Below are 19,283 nucleotides of genomic sequence, written 5' to 3'. Positions count from 1 at the left end.
ACTATCCTTTTTTTTCTGGGAAGCATTCAAATATGTTTTAAACACATTGTGGATGGATCACAAGAATTCTTGTGTTTTCTGTTCTAAGGCTTGTTTTACAAAGTATCATACTTTAAAAAGATATTAGGTTGTAGAACATGTAATAAATAACTTCAAAGTGCAATGCATATTTTAAAGTGTGCCTTTAACGTTTATGTAAAATATTTTTTGTACTTATTCAATAGAAACTTATCTGGCCACTGGGTAAAGCTAGCAATAAAACTACTGGTCTGCAATGTGTTTCAACTTCAGAGGCAGGTAGGGATGCTGTCCCCTATGGTGTGAGCCACTGATTTTTGCAAATCACACGCACACATAAAACAAGTCAACAGACCAGTGACCAAAATGCTTCAGGAGCTCTCGAACATGGAGATTTTTAGGAAGCTAGGATGGTCAACTGAAGAAAACAGTATTCCTGTCTCTCTTTCTGCAGATATTAATGAGCACCAAATCTGAGGCCTTGAAGAAAGTCAGGAGCTACATTTTCCTGACCTTTCTCATAACTTCCAGCTCATAATAGATGCTTAATAAAATTAAACAATGGACCACTAAGATATCAGATCCAATTTAGAATGGCTTCATTTTTTTTTTTTTACTTTTCTGTTTTTTTTTGGGGGGGGGTATTATTATTATTTTTTTTTTACTTTTCTGGATAGCTTCATTTTTTACTTTTCCAAAATGAGTTGTCAGGTTCTGTGATTCAGCCAGTAAAACTGTGCTTTATGATATTTCTTCTTTAATCTCATCTCTTTTTCTCCTGAAAGTTAAAAGTTGGCCTGTGTGTCTTTGATCATTCAGTTGACTGAGGGCGGCACACACACACTATATTATATTTTCTTATTTATTCTACTTGGCTTGGAATTTTAGCATTGATATAATTGAAGGCAGTTGGCTTTTAACTGTTTCTGCCCTGAGAAATCCTCCCAAGCTTCATAGTGGGAATAATAGAACACAGTATATGGAAGTTGAATAAAATGAGCAAGTCATTTCAGGAGCATTGATGAGCATATTACTGAGCTTTTTAGTTAGAAAAAAATGAAACTTTTATTCTACTAGTTTCTAATTTTTAATCTAATATAAATTTACTATATTTAATATTTTTGAGCTTACATGTTTGCTCGCATTTTAACATCTTTGAAATCAGGATGCAGCTTACAGTTGAAATGATCAGAAAGAGTTGTGCAGCTGTGTTCTAGTTTAAATAGCAGTTTTAAATCTTAGCACATAAAATAATGATGCGTTTTATAATAAAATACAATAACGGCATCTTAAAAGTGATAAAATATAAAATTCTAATTATTTCCTATTTGGATTGTAAGAGTATTTGTTCTTACCTATTGTCCTAGTAAGTCCCTCCCAATGCCTCTTTAAAGTGTCTGGCCAATTCAATGACCTCCGTGTTACTCCATGCAAACCAGGCTCAGATTCCCTCCAACCCAGAAATGCTGTCACAGTTGTTTCCATCTGTGCATACTTTTTGCCCATCTTTTAGAAGGACTGAGGAATCTAGCAATAGCTGCTCCTGTCTTCTCCCCATGTTCCTTCTCTTCCCCCTCAGACAACCCCTGCAAGTTCATGTCCCCTGTTAAGCCTATGTGGCAAAATTGGAATAATGCTACTGGTATTGAGAAATTCTAACCTCTGCCCATTCTGAGACGCCAAAGGAACCCACTCCATCCTCTGCTCCCAAACAGTAGCATGGACAGGATGTGGTTGGGAAGATCATCAAGACGATGTCATCTTTCATGAATCTTCATTTTTGTGTTGCTTGGATAATGACAAAGTACACCTGCTCGTGGAAGGACAACCCTATGCTGGTTTTCTAGACCTGGGCTCTTCCTGGGAGGAGGATGAGGCAATCAAGAAATGGGTGTGGTGAAACCAATATCATAAAAGGATTAGCCACTTGATGGTTTAGAGCTTTAAGTGGGGCTAGTTTCTATAATTGGGTGTGGTAACTGGAAGACTGAATGCATATAGAAAGAAAAAGAAAAAAACATATATATATATATATATGATTTATTAACATAGAGACATTGTTTTATTCAATTTTTTTTATAGCTCCTACCTCCTCTTTAGAATCTTCCAGCAGCATAGAACAGGAAAAGTACTTGCAGGCCATACTGAGTGCAGTTTCTGTCCATCAGAAACTCCGCAGCAATAACACCCTCACCGTCAGGCCAGCACTTGCTCTGCCTCCAGGTAAGACTTGACGATACTCATCTTCTTGACAGCTATGAAAATTCAAGTTGTTCAACATGACCCCTTAAAATTTTACCTTGTGAAGCTATTGCTTTAGTTCCTTTTACTTAGAAATCAGGGCACCACTGTTAATTTCTAGTAAATAATAATCAAATTTAGAGATTCAATTATTTCCTCTCTAAAAGAGTAATAGAGGAGGTGGGGAACATAAATAAAGTCATGTGGGGTTTTCTTCTAGGATCTATTTTATGGAGCCTTTAAATATTATTACACACTTAAATGTATAAAGTGAACATCTGTTTATTAAATGTGTATTTATTAAAATTGTCATGTTTAAAATTCCTGAAATTTCTGCAGCCTTTTATGACTTGCAATACAGTTTGTTTTCACTAGATTTGGATAAAGCCATTAAGACTTGTACTAATATTTTGTTTCAGTTATCATGTGATGGAACCCCAAAGGGTTCATGTAGAGGTAACCCTAACGTGTTAGACACAGGAGCATGTGACTTGAAAAGTTGGTCTCCTTGGCTTAATCAGCTATTTGAATTAGCTCAACATAAGCAGAAAGTGGCTTTTCTTGTAAAGTAACACCATGCATGCCTCACTTCATTTATCATTAAATTCTCTGATTGCACTTGCCAAACCTCACTCCCTGTAATCTTGCAAATGTGTGTATCTCTGAGGAAATAGTAACAGTGCCTTGTTATCTCTATTAAAGCTTTGGGTACTTAAAAATTACAATGTTTGGCAGCAATTAGACGTGCTACACATGAAGATAACTTTTTGTCATTTGAGTAATGTTAACCCAAACGACATGGTTTTTGTTCTTCTTTTTGGCTGACTTTAGGGACTGAAAGGAGAACTGCAAGAATGTCCACTGTGCTTAAGCAGGTAGTGCCAGGACATTTGGATGTAAACCCATCCAATAGCTTTGCTCGAGGAGGTCAGTAAGATTGATTTTATAACTGAGCACTGATATCATCTTAAAATCAGAAATTTTTTTCTAGGTAGTGATACTTTAAATCAACTAATTATGGTTCAAGTTGTTTTTAATTTCCCTTTCTAAATGAATGATCAAATTTATTTCTAGTATGGTGACAGATGAGTTTCACCTCTTGGGACAAGAGGTATCGTAATTGCTGAAATCTTACACATTGATGAGTTTGGCAACATTGGGAGGTGAGGGGAGCATGTCTAAGTGGTGAGTCAGCCCTGGGCAGACTCCACAATGCTTCAGGTGCACAGGGTAGAAAGGCTGATCACAGAAGCATAAACAGCTAGGGAGAGGTGATACAAACCCCAAGGGCTGTGCCTCCATGCCTGTTATTTTTCCTCCTGTTCTCTGAAATGTTAGTTTGAGGAATAAGAGAAAATGATACTCAGGTTACCTTTCTTTCCTCTGGGCTGTAGCTGCTGGCATGAGGAAATAGAGAAAATCTAAGTATTGGTTTGTTTAGGTCCAAAGGGTGGTCTCTCCTTTGGTCTCTGGAGGTTTGTATTAGACTCTCTTACTTTTTGGAAGAAATTCCAGTCCAGGTATCTTGATTGTAAAGTCCTAATGCTTCACAATGAAATGGTAGAATCTGAAACTCTTCCTGTCATTCCCATGCAGTGCTGAGTCCCCTTGAAAACATGCCAAGTATGTGATCTTGATTCTACTTGAACACCATCAGAATGAGAAATTCATTTCTTTCCAAAAGTCATATTTGTAAGCAACTCTGTTAGAAATTCCTTCTCATATTGATCTAAAAATCTACCATCACATAACTTTTACATACTGACCTTAGCTCTGCCCTCTAAAGTTAGAAGTTCTGAATCTCATCTCCTACACTATAGCCCTTCAGATTTAAAAACCTCTCATCTTTTCTCTCTGAGAACTTTAGTTAACTCTAAATATCTTCAATTCTTGGTTGTATTCCATTCATCATTCTTTTAATTTTGTGGTTTCTCCACAGAATTGAAATCATGGAGTCTAAAATTACATTAGGGCCAGCCCTATCAGTAGGTTGACCCATACTGAGAATTAGTATCATTTGAAATCTGTCTGCTTCATATCAACTGTGTTAATTATTGTCTATTAAGAACTATTGTTCTTAATAATATATGTCTTGAGGGTTAGTTTGGGAACCTAAATATACTATGTACTGTACCTAACAGAATTTCATCTTTTTCAATAATGGACTATTGCTTTAGATGTTTGGATATTGATTCTGTCTACTACTATATTAGCTGTTTTTCCAAGCCTCTTGTCATCCGTAGATTTGATCACTGTTTTTATGAGATTTATTGTTTTAAAAAATGTTGAACAAACTAGCGTTAAGGACAGAAGCCTTCACCAAAATAATATAGAGGCCTTTCTGAAGAAAGAGATTGAGCTATTTGTTTATACTTATTGTGAGTCCTCCTAGTATAACTCATCTGGCCCCATTTCTCAATCTCTGACTATCTTTTTAATCCAATATTTTCCAATCTTTCAAACCATTAGCTGTATCACTGTAGATTTATGGTTAGTTTAACATGACTGATTGTAGGAATTAGTGCTTTTCCCTAAGTAGTCATAAATAGTTTATTAGTAATTCATTACAGAATTTGTTTCCAATCAACATCAAGGCTCTATCTTAAAAAATTTACTTATTTCCCTTTTGAAAACCAAGATTACTAGGCACATCTTCTTGCAGTCATATTAGTTCTTTGGATATTTTTTTTTTTCTACCTCATCAGAACTTTCTGCTATTGTAGGATTTCCTAAGAGCTTTCAAACTTTTTAGTCGTCTTCCTAATTAGTCTGTAAGGCCATTGTGTTAGTTTGCTGAGACTTCTGTAACAAAATGCCAAGAACTGTGTGACTTCAATGTTGTCTCAGTCCCAGTGGCTGGATGTCCACAGTGCAGACTGTGTGACTTCAATGTTGTCTCAGTCCCAGTGGCTGGATGTCCACAGTGCAGACTGTGTGACTTCAATGTTGTCTCAGTCCCGGTGGCTGGATGTCCACAGTGCATACTGTGTGACTTCAGTGTTGTCTCAGTCCCGGTGGCTGGATGTCCACAGTGCAGACTGTGTGACTTCAGTGTTGTCTCAGTCCCGGTGGCTGGATGTCCACAGTGCAGACTGTGTGACTTCAGTGTTGTCTCAGTCCCGGTGGCTGGATGTCCACAGTGCAGACTGTGTGACTTCAGTGTTGTCTCAGTCCCGGTGGCTGGATGTCCACAGTGCAGACTGTGTGACTTCAATGTTGTCTCAGTCCCGGTGGCTGGATGTCCACAGTGCAGACTGTGTGACTTCAGTGTTGTCTCAGTCCCGGTGGCTGGATGTCCACAGTGCAGACTGTGTGACTTCAGTGTTGTCTCAGTCCCGGTGGCTGGATGTCCACAGTGCAGACTGTGTGACTTCAATGTTGTCTCAGTCCCGGTGGCTGGATGTCCACAGTGCAGACTGTGTGACTTCAATGTTGTCTCAGTCCCGGTGGCTGGATGTCCACAGTGCAGACTGTGTGACTTCAATGTTGTCTCAGTCCCGGTGGCTGGATGTCCACAGTGCAGAACTGTGTGACTTCAGTGTTGTCTCAGTCCCGGTGGCTGGATGTCCACAGTGCAGAACTGTGTGACTTCAGTATTGTCTCAGTCCCGGTGGCTGGATGTCCACAGTGCAGACTGTGTGACTTTCAATGTTGTCTCAGTCCCGGTGGCTGGATGTCCACAGTGCATACTGTGTGACTTCAATGTTGTCTCAGTCCCGGTGGCTGGATGTCCACAGTGCAGAACTGTGTGACTTCAATGTTGTCTCAGTCCCGGTGGCTGGATGTCCACAGTGCATACTGTGTGACTTCAATGTTGTCTCAGTCCCGGTGGCTGGATGTCCACAGTGCAGACTGTGTGACTTCAATGTTGTCTCAGTCCCGGTGGCTGGATGTCCACAGTGCAGAACTGTGTGACTTCAGTGTTGTCTCAGTCCCGGTGGCTGGATGTCCACAGTGCAGAACTGTGTGACTTCAGTGTTGTCTCAGTCCCGGTGGCTGGATGTCCACAGTGCAGACTGTGTGACTTCAATGTTGTCTCAGTCCCGGTGGCTGGATTTCCACAGTGCAGACTGTGTGACTTCAATGTTGTCTCAGTCCCGGTGGCTGGATGTCCACAGTGCAGACTGTGTGACTTCAATGTTGTCTCAGTCCCGGTGGCTGGATGTCCACAGTGCAGAACTGTGTGACTTCAATGTTGTCTCAGTCCCGGTGGCTGGATGTCCACAGTGCAGAACTGTGTGACTTCAATGTTGTCTCAGTCCTGGTGGCTGGATGTCCACAGTGCAGACTGTGTGACTTTCAATGTTGTCTCAGTCCCGGTGGCTGGATGTCCACAGTGCATACTGTGTGACTTCAATGTTGTCTCAGTCCCGGTGGCTGGATGTCCACAGTGCAGACTGTGTGACTTCAATGTTGTCTCAGTCCCGGTGGCTGGATGTCCACAGTGCAGAACTGTGTGACTTCAGTGTTGTCTCAGTCCCGGTGGCTGGATGTCCACAGTGCAGAACTGTGTGACTTCAGTGTTGTCTCAGTCCCGGTGGCTGGATGTCCACAGTGCAGACTGTGTGACTTCAATGTTGTCTCAGTCCCGGTGGCTGGATTTCCACAGTGCAGACTGTGTGACTTCAATGTTGTCTCAGTCCCGGTGGCTGGATGTCCACAGTGCAGACTGTGTGACTTCAATGTTGTCTCAGTCCCGGTGGCTGGATGTCCACAGTGCAGACTGTGTGACTTCAATGTTGTCTCAGTCCCGGTGGCTGGATGTCCACAGTGCAGACTGTGTGACTTCAATGTTGTCTCAGTCCCGGTGGCTGGATGTCCACAGTGCAGAACTGTGTGACTTCAATGTTGTCTCAGTCCCGGTGGCTGGATGTCCACAGTGCAGAACTGTGTGACTTCAATGTTGTCTCAGTCCTGGTGGCTGGATGTCCACAGTGCAGATGTGCTTAGCGAGGGTTTGCTCCGTGCCTCTCCCCTCGCTCCTGCTGGTCGGCTGCCCGTCTCTTCTTTAGTGAGGAGAAGCATCACCCAGGTCTCTGCCTTCATCTTCATGTGACATTCTCCCTGTGTGTCTGTTTCTAAACTTCCCCTTTTCATAAGGACACCAGTCGTATTGAATTAGGGGCCCACCACATTCCTGTGTGATCTCATCTTAGCTAATTACATTTGCAATGAGGTCATATTTCCAAATGGGTCACGTTCTGAAGTAGTGGGGTTAGGACTACAACAGATGAATTTGAAGGGGACACACAATTCAGCCCACAGTCATATATCACTTTTTTTCTGAATTTTTAAAATACCATCTTTTAGGCTCTGGCCAGGTAGCTCAGTTGGTTGGAGCACCCTCCCGATACTCCAGGGTTGCGGGTTTAATTCCCAGTCGGGGCACATACAAGAGTCAACTAATGAGTGCATAAATGAGTGGAACAACAAACTGATATTTCTCTCTCTTCCTCTCTCTCTAAAATCAATTTTAAAATAAATAAAATATCATTGTTTTAAAGTTTAAGATACAAACTTTATTATTGTCATCATTTCTTTCTTGGCGAATTTGAACTAAAAGATAGTACAGTGACTTTCTCCTAAAGTTCCTGGTATTTATGCTGCCAAACTCTCCTGTTGACTTTGGTTCAAGGTTGTTGTTGTTTCTCTTATTATTTTATTCACTATCTGAAAATTTATATTCAGGAGTTTAGTTCAGTTACAAACCACAGCCCTACCACTTTGTGTATGGTCCTGAGCAACTTAAGAAACCTCTTATTTTTGGTGTCCTCATCTGTAAAATGGAGATAAATAAATAGTATCTAGCTTTAGAGTATTTACAAGGAATAAATTAATATATTTAAATCACTTAACATAGTCACTGGCTCATAATAGGAGCTCAATAAATGTTCTATTATCGTTGTTGTGGTTATTATCATTATTGTTGCTTGATACTCCATTTGCATTTAAATTACCTTCCACCAGATTGGAAGTTAGAGGGCATATGCTCTCAGTTGTATGCCAATAGCTTTCAAACTTTTTTGATCATCACTCACAGTAAGAAATACATTATATATCTATATGTATACATGCATATTCATCTTATATCACAATTCAGGACTGAGTCACAATGCAAAATGTATATATCCCAAAACAAAAGTTTTATGGAACAATATTCATCTATAGCACATGAAGTGCACATATAGTATTTTCAATTTTAATCCATTTATCTCACTTTTAGAAAAATAGTAATGACACCTACTAAAGTGATTTCACAAATCACTGAGGGGGAAACTGCTATTTGGAAAAATGTGACTCCAGGCCAGTGTTACACGCAGGAAACTAAAGAGACCTCACCACCAATGCAGTAGTAGAATTCCTTTGGTTGAAACCACTAACAGAGGGATTACAGTTCCCAAAGCCCTCTGCTGGCCCCATGTCAATGCAGGCCATTTTCTCATTGCTGATTTTCTGCTACATGATAAACACTTGGCAGTTTTCATTAATGAGCCTCTATTTGGGAAAAGTGCTCAATTTTTTTTTTTATTTAACACCCTCTTTTCATTCTTTCAGGGCAAATAATTAGGTTGAAGATATACATAGTAGAAAACCACAACAACTCACAATATATCAATTTTTAAAAGAAAATAATCAAGTGTTATATATGTATATTTACAGGAGATACACAGACACACACACACATGGGATACAGGAATAAATATGACCAGGTCCCTGCCCTTTGGATCACACAATCTAGTGGGATCGAATGTGCAAATAATCACAATGTAGTGTGATCAGAGTTCAAATAGAGCTCACCACAACTCTGAGGACAGTCTAGAATGGTTTTCAGAAGAGTTCACATTGTTTCTGGATCTAAAGGGATAAAGAATTTGTCAGGTTAAGAAATGGGAGAAATCATACCAGGTAGAGGCACTAGCATAAGAAAATGTGGTAAGTTTAGGCTGTTAACAGTATTTCAGAACCAGGAACCAGCAATTCAGACTTCATTGTAAGCATTTAATGTCCCATATTCAATAGGAAAGCTCCAAACCTTGGCAGGAAGGAGAGCAGTCCCCGCACACTGGAGACCCTGTGTCCCTGCCGTGCCATGCCAGATCTCTGCTCTGCCTTGCAGGAGCATTCTATGTGCGGTCAGCCAGCACCTCTGTAGACCTGAGCTTTCTGACTTCCTTTGGCCACTAAAGCCACCAGTGCCTTTCATTTCTTGCTTCTAAAGAGTGAGGCAGAAATGAAAAATCACTTCTAATGATTTTTCTTTTATCAAACCGTGTTCTATTTTATGCTGTGTTATAATATAGAGCTTAATAATATTGCTGTTAAAGTTTTCAGTCCTGAATAAATGTAGAATCATTTTCCTTAATTGACTTGAGCAGTTCCTTTACTCAGGATATAACTGTAACTTACCGCTCATCATTTTTGCTATTACCAGTTAAAAATTTGCCATAGTCACAAAATGTTTTCTTTCTGTCAGAAAAAAAAATATTACTCAAATTACAAAAGTATTATCTCTACTACTATCTACCATTTTGGTGCAAGTAGGGACTTTAGGAGAAGTCATTACCTCAATCATCACAAGCTATATTTTTTAGTGGCATTGGGTATTGTCACAGGATCATGAATTTTTGCTGCTCATAACTATTTGTTTATGGAAAATAAATGTAATTTCAAAATGAAAAGAAAATAGTGTGGCAATGCTTAATGCTCTGTTGCAAAAACCTGCTTTTAGTTATTCCAAATGGTTGCTGGAGCTTCATCCCGTATGTGATGACCTTGCTCAAAGAACGAATGTGTTGTACAACCCGTAGCATTGACTGTCAATTAGCCTCCTTAAATACTAGGGCCAGTGTATTCTTAACATTAACCTCTCCCTAAATTCCTTCATTTTATTATTGTCACTCAATGACAATCTTCCAAAGCTTATTCCATTTGGTATAATTTTTTACTGGCACTCTCTGCTGTGCTATTCATTTCATTGCGCTTATATTTATAAACAGTTGCTGTAATTTCATTTAACAGGCTCTGAGTTCATCTTTTTTGTGTGACTGTGCAGCTTTTTGTTAATTAAATCTACTTTTATTATATTTACATTTTTCTCCTATGTAAAAATTAAATAACCTACTCTTCTCTGACTCAATTTGCTCTGATGTTTGCTGCTATATACATTTCATTATTCCTTCTGTCTTTAATCTTACCTACCAGTGCATGGGTACAGAGATAAATGTTTTACTCAGTCAAATCCCAAACCGTCACCTAAGGGAAGAATCCATAATCAAGGTACTGTATTATCTGTCCTGACATGTCATTGTTTTTAACCATCTTCATATGAAAGCGTATGTGTTACAAGTGACGTTTATCACATTTGTTGGTCAAATTATCTTTCATTCTCACCCACATTATGAATTCCCTCTTGATTTCATTTATAAAAATTTGCCATAATACCTAAGACAAGTTTATAAATTATATGGAAAGATTCATTTATGTTAAGCAGAAATCACCTATAAAACCTTTTCTTAGGAACTGGTCTGCTGACCCTATAATTGCTCAAAAAGAGAGAAGCAAATATGACATGACCATGATGACTTCTAGCCACTAGAAATATGGCTTGATTTAACATATAACAAAGATTAAAGCTTCTCAAGGAGGCTTCTCAACTCAAGGGAGGAAGATCAGCTTTAGGGAGACAGCAGCAGTTTCTTGTACCCCTGTGACGATATCACCAAGATAAACACCACAGTGTATGGGCATTTGTAAGGGGCTTTGTTGTTTTGACGGTGCTATTTCAGACTTAGTATATGCTTTTGTGTTTGGACATTTAATATCTAATAGTCTGACTTGCATAGAGAAATCCTTGGTTTTTCTAATTAATGTAATTAAGATCAACTTACAAGATTCTTCTAGCAGCTTAGCTTGGCCCTTTCCTTAGAAGACAACTACTTCTGGATATAAATTTAAGTGTTTTTTTTTATTCAGTGAGAGGGGGGGAGGCAAAGACAGTCTCCCTCATACACCCCGACCAAAATCCACCCAGCAAACCAGCCCACTAAGGGGCGATATTCTGCCTATCTGGGGCGTTGCTTGGTTGCTCAGCAACCAAGCTCTTCTTAGTGTCTGAGGCAAAGTCCGTGGAGCCATCCTCAGCTCCCAAGACCTACTCACTCCAATCAAGCCATGGCTGTGGGAGAGGAAGAGAGAGAGGGAGAGAAATGAGAGGGGGAGGGGTAGAGAAGCAAATGGTCGCTTCTCCTGTGTGCCCTGACCAGGAATCAAACCCGGGACATCCACACACCAGGCCAATGCTCTACCACAGGGCCAACCAGCCAGGGCTTTCTGGATATACATTTAAAATAAAGCCCCCTGCTTGACCAGGTGGTGGTGCAGTGGATAGAGTGTCAGACTGGGATGCAGAGGACTCAGGATCGAGACCCTGAGGTCGCCAGCTTGAGCGCAGGTTCATCTGGTTTGAGCAAAAGCTCACCAGCTTGGACCCAAGGTCGCTGGCTCGAGCAAGGGGTCACTCGGTCTGCTGTACCCCCACAGTCAAGGCACATATGAGAAGGCAATCAATGAACAACTAAAGTGCCACAACGAAAAATTGATGCTTCTCATCTCTCTCCCTTGCTGTCTGTCTGTCCCTATCTGTCCCTCTCTCTGACTCTATCTCTGTCTCTGTAAATAAAAAAAAATTTTTTTAATTAAAAAATAAAATAAAGCCTCCTAAAATTCAGTGAAATGTACATTACTAAATATAGAACTTCTTACTATTTTTCATGGATACTGGGGAAAAAAGAGTTTAATATAATGTTTACTAATTTTAAATCATATCCTTTTGGCATGATACACAAATATTAATTCTAAATCCAACCTGAGATTTTAGTAGGTTTAGTAAAGTTCTAATGTCATCCTTAATCTAGATTTCTTTCTGAATAGACTTACTAAAGCAGAAGAGGGTTTCTTGCTCCTTTCATGAAGCTGAAGACTGGAGTCACTGCACACTCCCCGTCTCCCACTCTGCTGCGTTACTGCCCCGCCCACAATGTTCCCCAGTGGCAGTGATCCCAGTATTCACTTATACATGCGGACTTTATGTTAAAATACAATAATAGGACTGATGTGGGTGGCTTCTTAGGTCCTTCCACACCTAGTCTTGTATAGTTTTGAAATGCTGTATTGAATAATGCTTATAGGACACAAAGGTAAATGACAAATGACCAATATCATCCATGATTACCTAGATTAATCAACTTGCTGTTACCTCTAAAACTATCCCTTTAGAGCATGCATCTTTTTCCCAGTTCAGTGGCATTCCCAATCAGATTACCTCTATTATTTTGGCTTTTATAAAGGTGTGTGGGCAAGTCTTCGCTCTAGCACTCGCCTGATCAGTTCTCCAACATCCTTCATTGATGTTGGTGCCCGGCTGGCGGGCAAGGATCACTCGTCCTCCTTCAATAACAGCGCCTACCTGCAAAACCAGCTCTTGAAACGCCCAGCAGCCTTTTATATATTTGGTGAAAAGTCACAACTAAGGGTAAGATTTCTTTTTCTTGCTTAGAAACTGTATGGATACTTGAAGGCGGTTTATAAAACTTATCTCAGAAATTGGCTTTCCTAGAATTTTTTTCAGCATGAATTCTTAAACTGGAGTTAATAATCAATGTCAAAAAATTTTAGCTTGTATATGTATGTATATATTTATGTCTCCATATACCTTGATAGATATGGGTGTTTATCAGCTATGAAAAGAGGTACTTTTTCATAATCATAAGTAGATCAACATAAACATTAAGAATATCAGGAAGTGTACATACAAAAAAGAAATAATAAGACTTGTAGGCTGTGTTTTTCCACTCTTAGTCTACCTTCTATTGGAATCTGTGCCTGTGGCAGAACAGGAGGTTTGGCTGTTGTAAACCTATCAGTAAAGCTCTCGGAAAGCAGGAGAGTGGAAGGAACAGGCTATGGCACTGCGTGGAACAAGGGAAGGCCAAAGCCATGCTTTCTAAGTTGCGTGTTTTTCAGATTTTACAAGGCTGTATATACAGAGGCACATGTCCTAAGACATGTCAGAAAATACAAAACTATTAGATGCTAATCAACTTTATTTTTTAATTCTATGCTAGGGAGCTTCACTATATTCAGGTCCCATTAATGATAAAGATAATCTGTATCTGTAAAAGCAGCAATAATTCCTGGGGTTTAACTTTTTTTTTTTTTTTTTTTTTTTTGCAATTCACACATCACAAAATAAGTGTCATTACTACTGACAATTGTGTGGGAAACAAAAGCTTTGTTAATTCAAGGCTCCCGTCAGCACTGGACAAGGTAGACAGACCTTTAGTTGAACTGTGGCACGAAGGCTGCGAGCAGGATCCCACATGCTTGGTCTTCAAGATGCCAGTGACTGAATCATCTCTTCTGTGGCAAGCTGGTTTTGCTAGCTCTTTGCCCTTTGCCTAGACTGCAGCAATCTCTTAGTCACCACCCTTTAGGGTAAGGCATGAAATTGCTGGGTAATGCTCAGTTTTTAAATATGCACACGTGTCTTCTGATACAGCAGGTATTTTATATCCAGACAATAGTTGGAGCACCTTTCCACAGCGGTCCAGGGCTGCCCACCTACTTTCATGGCGGGCACGGTGCCTGTACCAGAGTGACAATTTTCACACTTGAGCACACAGTCTACCCATGATTTGAATCACTTCCCAGGATTTGTCTCTTGTGTGCTCACCTCTGCCTTTCCCTTTGCACATCAGTGCTCAGATTGTCTGTGGATGGTGCACATATGAGTAAGACCGGTTGGCCATTGGGACCTGTTCTCCTTCCCTTCTTCCCATTTTTCCTTCTCTTTTTTTCTGTTCTTTCTTTTAGCAATAAAGAATTGTGTTTTAAAAACATAATCTCACCATCCTGGCACAGTAGCTATTAGGCTTTTTGTATATTCCATTCAGGTTTTGCTTTTTATTAAGTAAGTTGTGTCTGTGGAGGCTGGGTCTCCATCTGTCTGGCATGTGCCACATTCCCGCTAGTACACGCTCTCTATTCGCAGCTCCGCACCTTTTCTCCCAACAGGACACGCAGAAGAGAACAACTGAGTGAGAGTGACTTACTCTAATCTCTGATTGGTCTTACTTACCTTTTTAATTCACGTACTTTAATACCTTATACTTAGTAACAAATCCCTTATGACCTAATGTTGTATCTCAACACCATGGTTGATAACTCCTAGTTTACCAGATAGGCATACCTGAGCTTTTTCATAGTTGGTAATGGAAAGGAACCGAATTTTCCTGAAAAGTAAACTATCTTTGATCTATTATAAGTTTTTAAAAAATCAGTAGATAAGAACTCATGTATACAGCTAAGTTCTTTATCTCAAACCATAACACGTTTCCATGTTGTATAATAGTCTTTATAATTATTTTAATCACTAAATAACATTCTGTCTTATTGGATATTTCAGCTGCTTTATCTTCTGAATGTAAAATAACACATTTTTAAGCATATAGTTTATTATTTTTTTTATCTGATATACAATTCACTAGGGTTTTTCCCTACGTATTAGATTATTCCTAAAAGTGAAATTACTAAGATAAAGAAACTTTTATTCTTGATACATATTAGAAATGCTACTTTTTTAAAAAAAATTAGGAGTTTTTGCTTTTTATTTTAAAACTTTAATAGGCTATTTTAAATGTACTCTAAAATACATATATAAAACATGGAGTAGATCCTATAATAAGTTCTTGGCAGCAGTGTTTTTTAAAATACAATAACATAAAATTTATCAGCTGATAGTCAGTTGTGTTAAATACATTCACATTGTTGTAAAACCAGCCTCCAAAAAGCATTTTTACTCTTAGAAAAGCAGGTGATCCCGTGGAGTAAGTCGGGCAGATGTGAGGAAAGTGGAAAGAATATTAGAAAAATAATTCATTCTTTAGCAAGGGAAGTTAGAGAATTTTTAAATCTTCAGAATTAGGTAACTAGATTATCAAAATAAAATATACAACTGGACCATCAGTTTAGCATTATTTAATTATAAATTCAACCTCACATAGAATAAATTCCATATCAATTAAAGCTATAAATGATTAAAGCTTTCAAATAAATATAGATTGACATGTGTCATATTGAGTGAAAAAATACTGTTCCAAAGCTAGAAATCAACAAAGCCTTTTATGTTTCACTATATATAATTTTTTATTTTGACTTTTAAAGAGTAACTACATGTTAGTAGTCTTAGAGCAGTGAGATAATGATTTTATTTCCTTCTCAATGTTTATCTACTTTTTTTTTCATTTGTATAATGACTGTGTTTTATTTGCTTAATAAGAAACAAATATGTGTATGTCTACAAACTTTAATATGCAGAGTTCTGGAACCTCAACAATATATTACCTTTTAATTACAGTGTACATCTGGGGGAGAACTAGTTTACAGTTCTGCATTAATCGTGTGGTGCATGGATCACTGGCTCCCCTTTAGACTTCCAGGTCCAAGACTTTACAATTGGCTTATATTTGGTGTTTCAAGCTCTCATCAGTTTCCAGCCTACCAGTAACCTCTTCAAGTTCTCGGAATGACAGCAAGCCAAGTCAAACTAATAGGCCTTCTTGAATGACTCTTTCTAGCAATACGGTCATAGCCACACAAGATTGACTTCCTTGACCCATTGCAGCTACTTGACCACAAATAACTGTATATCATTTAAGCATTACCCTATTGAAATCATTGCTCTTTTACCATAGTACTTCATCTGCCTAATTTTCTGCATCTTTATCCACAGAACTTTAAGTTAGAATTTGCTTTGAATTGTGAGTTTGTTCCTGTTGAATTTCATGACATCCGACAAGTGAAAGCCAGTTTTAAAAAGCTGATGAGGGCTTGTGTCCCAAGTACCATTCCTACGGACTCAGAAGTGACCTTCCTGAAAGCCCTGGGAGACTCAGAATGGTTTCCACAGGTAATGTCTGCAGTAACCTGTCTTTGAACTCAAGGGTATGCTGAATTAATATTGGAGAAAAAATACCATGTTCCCCCGCTACCTGACGTCCTCCCTTTACTGGGTGCCCTTTATAAAAGCCTTGTAGTTCCAGTAACCCAATGATGCAGGAGATGAGGAGTAGTCTTATTCATCCCTGAGTTCTGACCTCTCTGTAGTTGAAAACTTGGTGTCCATAGAGTGCTAAGGAGGAGATCATTACTCTTACATGAAAACTTTTTTGATATACGATGTTTAGTCAACATATATTTATAGGATTCCTATTCTCTGGTCTACAGAGTGAGGGTCCAGGACAGGATATGATTTCTAGATGGCTCCAAGAGTCTTTCTGTCTTATTTTCTCACCTTGCATTTGTCTCTGCCTATTCCATGTCTCTAGATTTTAGATTAACCCCCAAAACAGCCACCAAAGTCACATCGGATCTTTTAGGAAAAAACACATATTTTCCCTTCAGCTAAGTCAAGCTTGGGATGTTTTAATTGAACTTTTATTGAGAAATTAAGGAGAAGTAGCACACATAACCCACATTTCCAAAACACAAAAAGAAAAGTATTCATGACGTGCATGGACAGTGACACAAACATTTGGCCAAAAGTGTCTCTGCAGTCCTTGCCTTTAGGCTCCTGATGCTATGACCAGTCTCCCTTCTCCCCTGCAAGAGTCCCCAGTCCTTCTGCCCTCTCACCCCATCTACCTCCAAGCCTTCTGCCTCCCTGGAGGAAGAAAAAGAGTTTTTCCCCCACAATATATTAGACTAAAAGACAAAAAAAAAAAAAAAGGCAGAAAATTATGTGAGTACCCAGGGCAGTAACTATTTTTAAGGTACTTAAACTACAGAAAAACAAGCACCTATACAATTAGTTATAAATCTGTATCAGAGTATGTTAATTACTATTAAGGCTGTTCAGGTTCCTCTGAGTACCCATGAAAGGAGCTGATCAGTACTCCCTTCTGCCCCTAAGCTGTGAGCTGCAGCCCCAAACTGTTCCCACCACCCAGCCTATCTGTGTTTCTGGTACATTCTGTGTTTTGTTCCTTACTCCAAAGTAGATCAATACCAGAAGTTAGTGCAAAAAAAAAAACAGGTAGAAGCATTGCTTTACTTGAGATATTGGCATTTTAAAAGTTAACTCAGAGCAAATGCTAAGTGCAGGGGTCCCCAAACTACGGCCCTCAGGCCACATGCGGCCCCCTGAGGCCATTTATCCGGCCCCCGCCACACTTCCGGAAGGGGCACCTCTTTCATTGGTGGTCAGTGAGAGGAGCACCTTGACCATCTCATTAGCCAAAAGCAGGCCCATAGTTCCCATTGGTCAGTTTGTTGATTTAAATTTACTTGTTCTTTATTTTAAATATTGTATTTGTTCCTGTTTTGTTTTTTTTACTTTAAAATAAGATATGTGCAGTGTGCATAGGGATTTGTTCATAGTTTTTTCTTATAGTCCGGCCCTCCAACGGTCTGAGGGACAGTGAACTGGCCCCCTGTGTAAAAAGTTTGGGGACCCCCGGCTAAGTGCATGAGAATCAGGCCTGGTCATCACTGTCCTGCATGAGCCGCAAGTGAGGGGCCCATTGCTGGAGAGGACACATGCCTTGTTCCTGTGTTTTAAACAGCCTTGCTCTGTTTAAAATATGGGAGTTTTCCATTCTAGTTCAGGGTTGGAGTCATTCTACAAATTATGTCAAGCGATGCTTAAAATGTTTTTTAAAACTGGAATGTTGCACATTTGGTTTTGAAATCTATGTGCTCTGCTCACATTCTAATTGTTCATTAGGGACTGTGAGTCAATTGGCTTGGCTTTAAAAGCTGAGCACAAATATAAGTTTCCTTCCCATTTAATACACAATACAGACAAATAAGAGTCTTTTTTTAAAAGATATAACTCATTTACCATAAATTCATCCTTTCAAAGTGTACAGTTCAGTGTTTTTCAGTATATTCACTCAGTTGTGCAATCAATCCCACTATCTAATTCCAGAAAAATTTTGAGTATCCAAAATAGAATTTACTACATTATTATAGAAAAACAAATTTTAAGTCCAGTAACTATTTTGAGAAGGCTGCTTAGAATCTCTGTCTTTTATACTCTGTGGAATTATAGCTGTTCCACTTGGGAAAAATTATTTAAGATCAATTAACTTTATTACATATTCCTTGAACATATTGTTTTTAAATGTACCTACTTTTAAAATACATTATTGTTTAATCTTGATTTCAACAAAGAACTTTATTTAAAACTTACATGGCTCTTTTGTTCAAATACTTTATCCTTAACTCGTTTGGTTATCTGAGATTGATAATAAATTTGTCTGTTCTTGGTGCTCGGAAAGCACTTGATCTGATTGACCAGGTGGTGGCACAGTGGATAGAGCATCAGCCTGGGACACAGAGGACCTAGGTTCAAAACCCCGAGGTCACCGGCTTGAGATGGGGTCACTGGCTTGAACATGGAATCATAGACATGATCCCATGGTCGCTGGCTTTAGCAAGGGGTCACTTATTCTGCTCTAGCTAGCCCTCTGGTCAAGGCACATATGAGAAGGCAATCACTGAACAACTAAGGTGCTGCACCAAAGAATTGATGCTTCTCATCTCTCTCTCTTCCTGTCTGTCCCTATCTGTCCTTCTCTCTATTTCTCTCTCTGTCTCTCTCACAAAAAAAGGAAAGCACTTGATCTAATGTGGCCTCCCTTCCTATCCTAGCTTCACAAGATAATGCAGCTGGCTGTTGTAGTGTCGGAAGTACTTGAGAACGGGTCCTCTGTTTTGGTCTGTTTGGAAGAAGGCTGGGACATCACAGCACAAGTAAACTATTCCACATATTTTCATATTTTTAGTTTTATAGTTATATGAGTTTGTGTTTCAATTCACTTGTTTTTAAATTCTGCAGATAAATCTTTTGTGTGATGACTAATATGTATGAACAGAAAAAGTCCTGTGTTAAACAGTACCGGGTATCCATCAGAAAGCTCCATGCCATGAGCTTCCAGGCCCTCCGTAGCCTGCAGCTCTGCCTC

General features: G+C 39.2%; 1 protein-coding gene across 4 annotated transcripts in view; it reads left to right on the top strand.

Moving 5' to 3' along the window:
* The window catches only part of SBF2 (SET binding factor 2), a 513,016-nt gene that overhangs the window by 448,565 nt on the left and 45,168 nt on the right, over positions 1-19,283 (top strand). The window contains exons 28-33 of one of the 4 annotated variants that reach the window (XM_066250934.1): positions 2,101-2,241; positions 3,091-3,186; positions 10,462-10,536; positions 12,606-12,790; positions 16,049-16,225; positions 18,970-19,071. In XM_066250934.1, coding sequence (XP_066107031.1) covers positions 2,101-2,241; positions 3,091-3,186; positions 10,462-10,536; positions 12,606-12,790; positions 16,049-16,225; positions 18,970-19,071 — 776 coding nt within the window. The remainder of the gene's footprint in view (positions 1-2,100; positions 2,242-3,090; positions 3,187-10,461; positions 10,537-12,605; positions 12,791-16,048; positions 16,226-18,969; positions 19,072-19,283) is intronic. The other 3 variants (XM_066250932.1, XM_066250931.1, XM_066250933.1) reach the window with 3 other exon arrangements.

Source organism: Saccopteryx bilineata, chromosome 1, assembly GCF_036850765.1.
Source record: "Saccopteryx bilineata isolate mSacBil1 chromosome 1, mSacBil1_pri_phased_curated, whole genome shotgun sequence".
NCBI classification, from domain to species: Eukaryota; Metazoa; Chordata; class Mammalia; order Chiroptera; family Emballonuridae; genus Saccopteryx; species Saccopteryx bilineata.
Note: the sequence above shows the minus strand (reverse complement) of the source record. Positions and strands in the feature narration are given on the sequence as shown.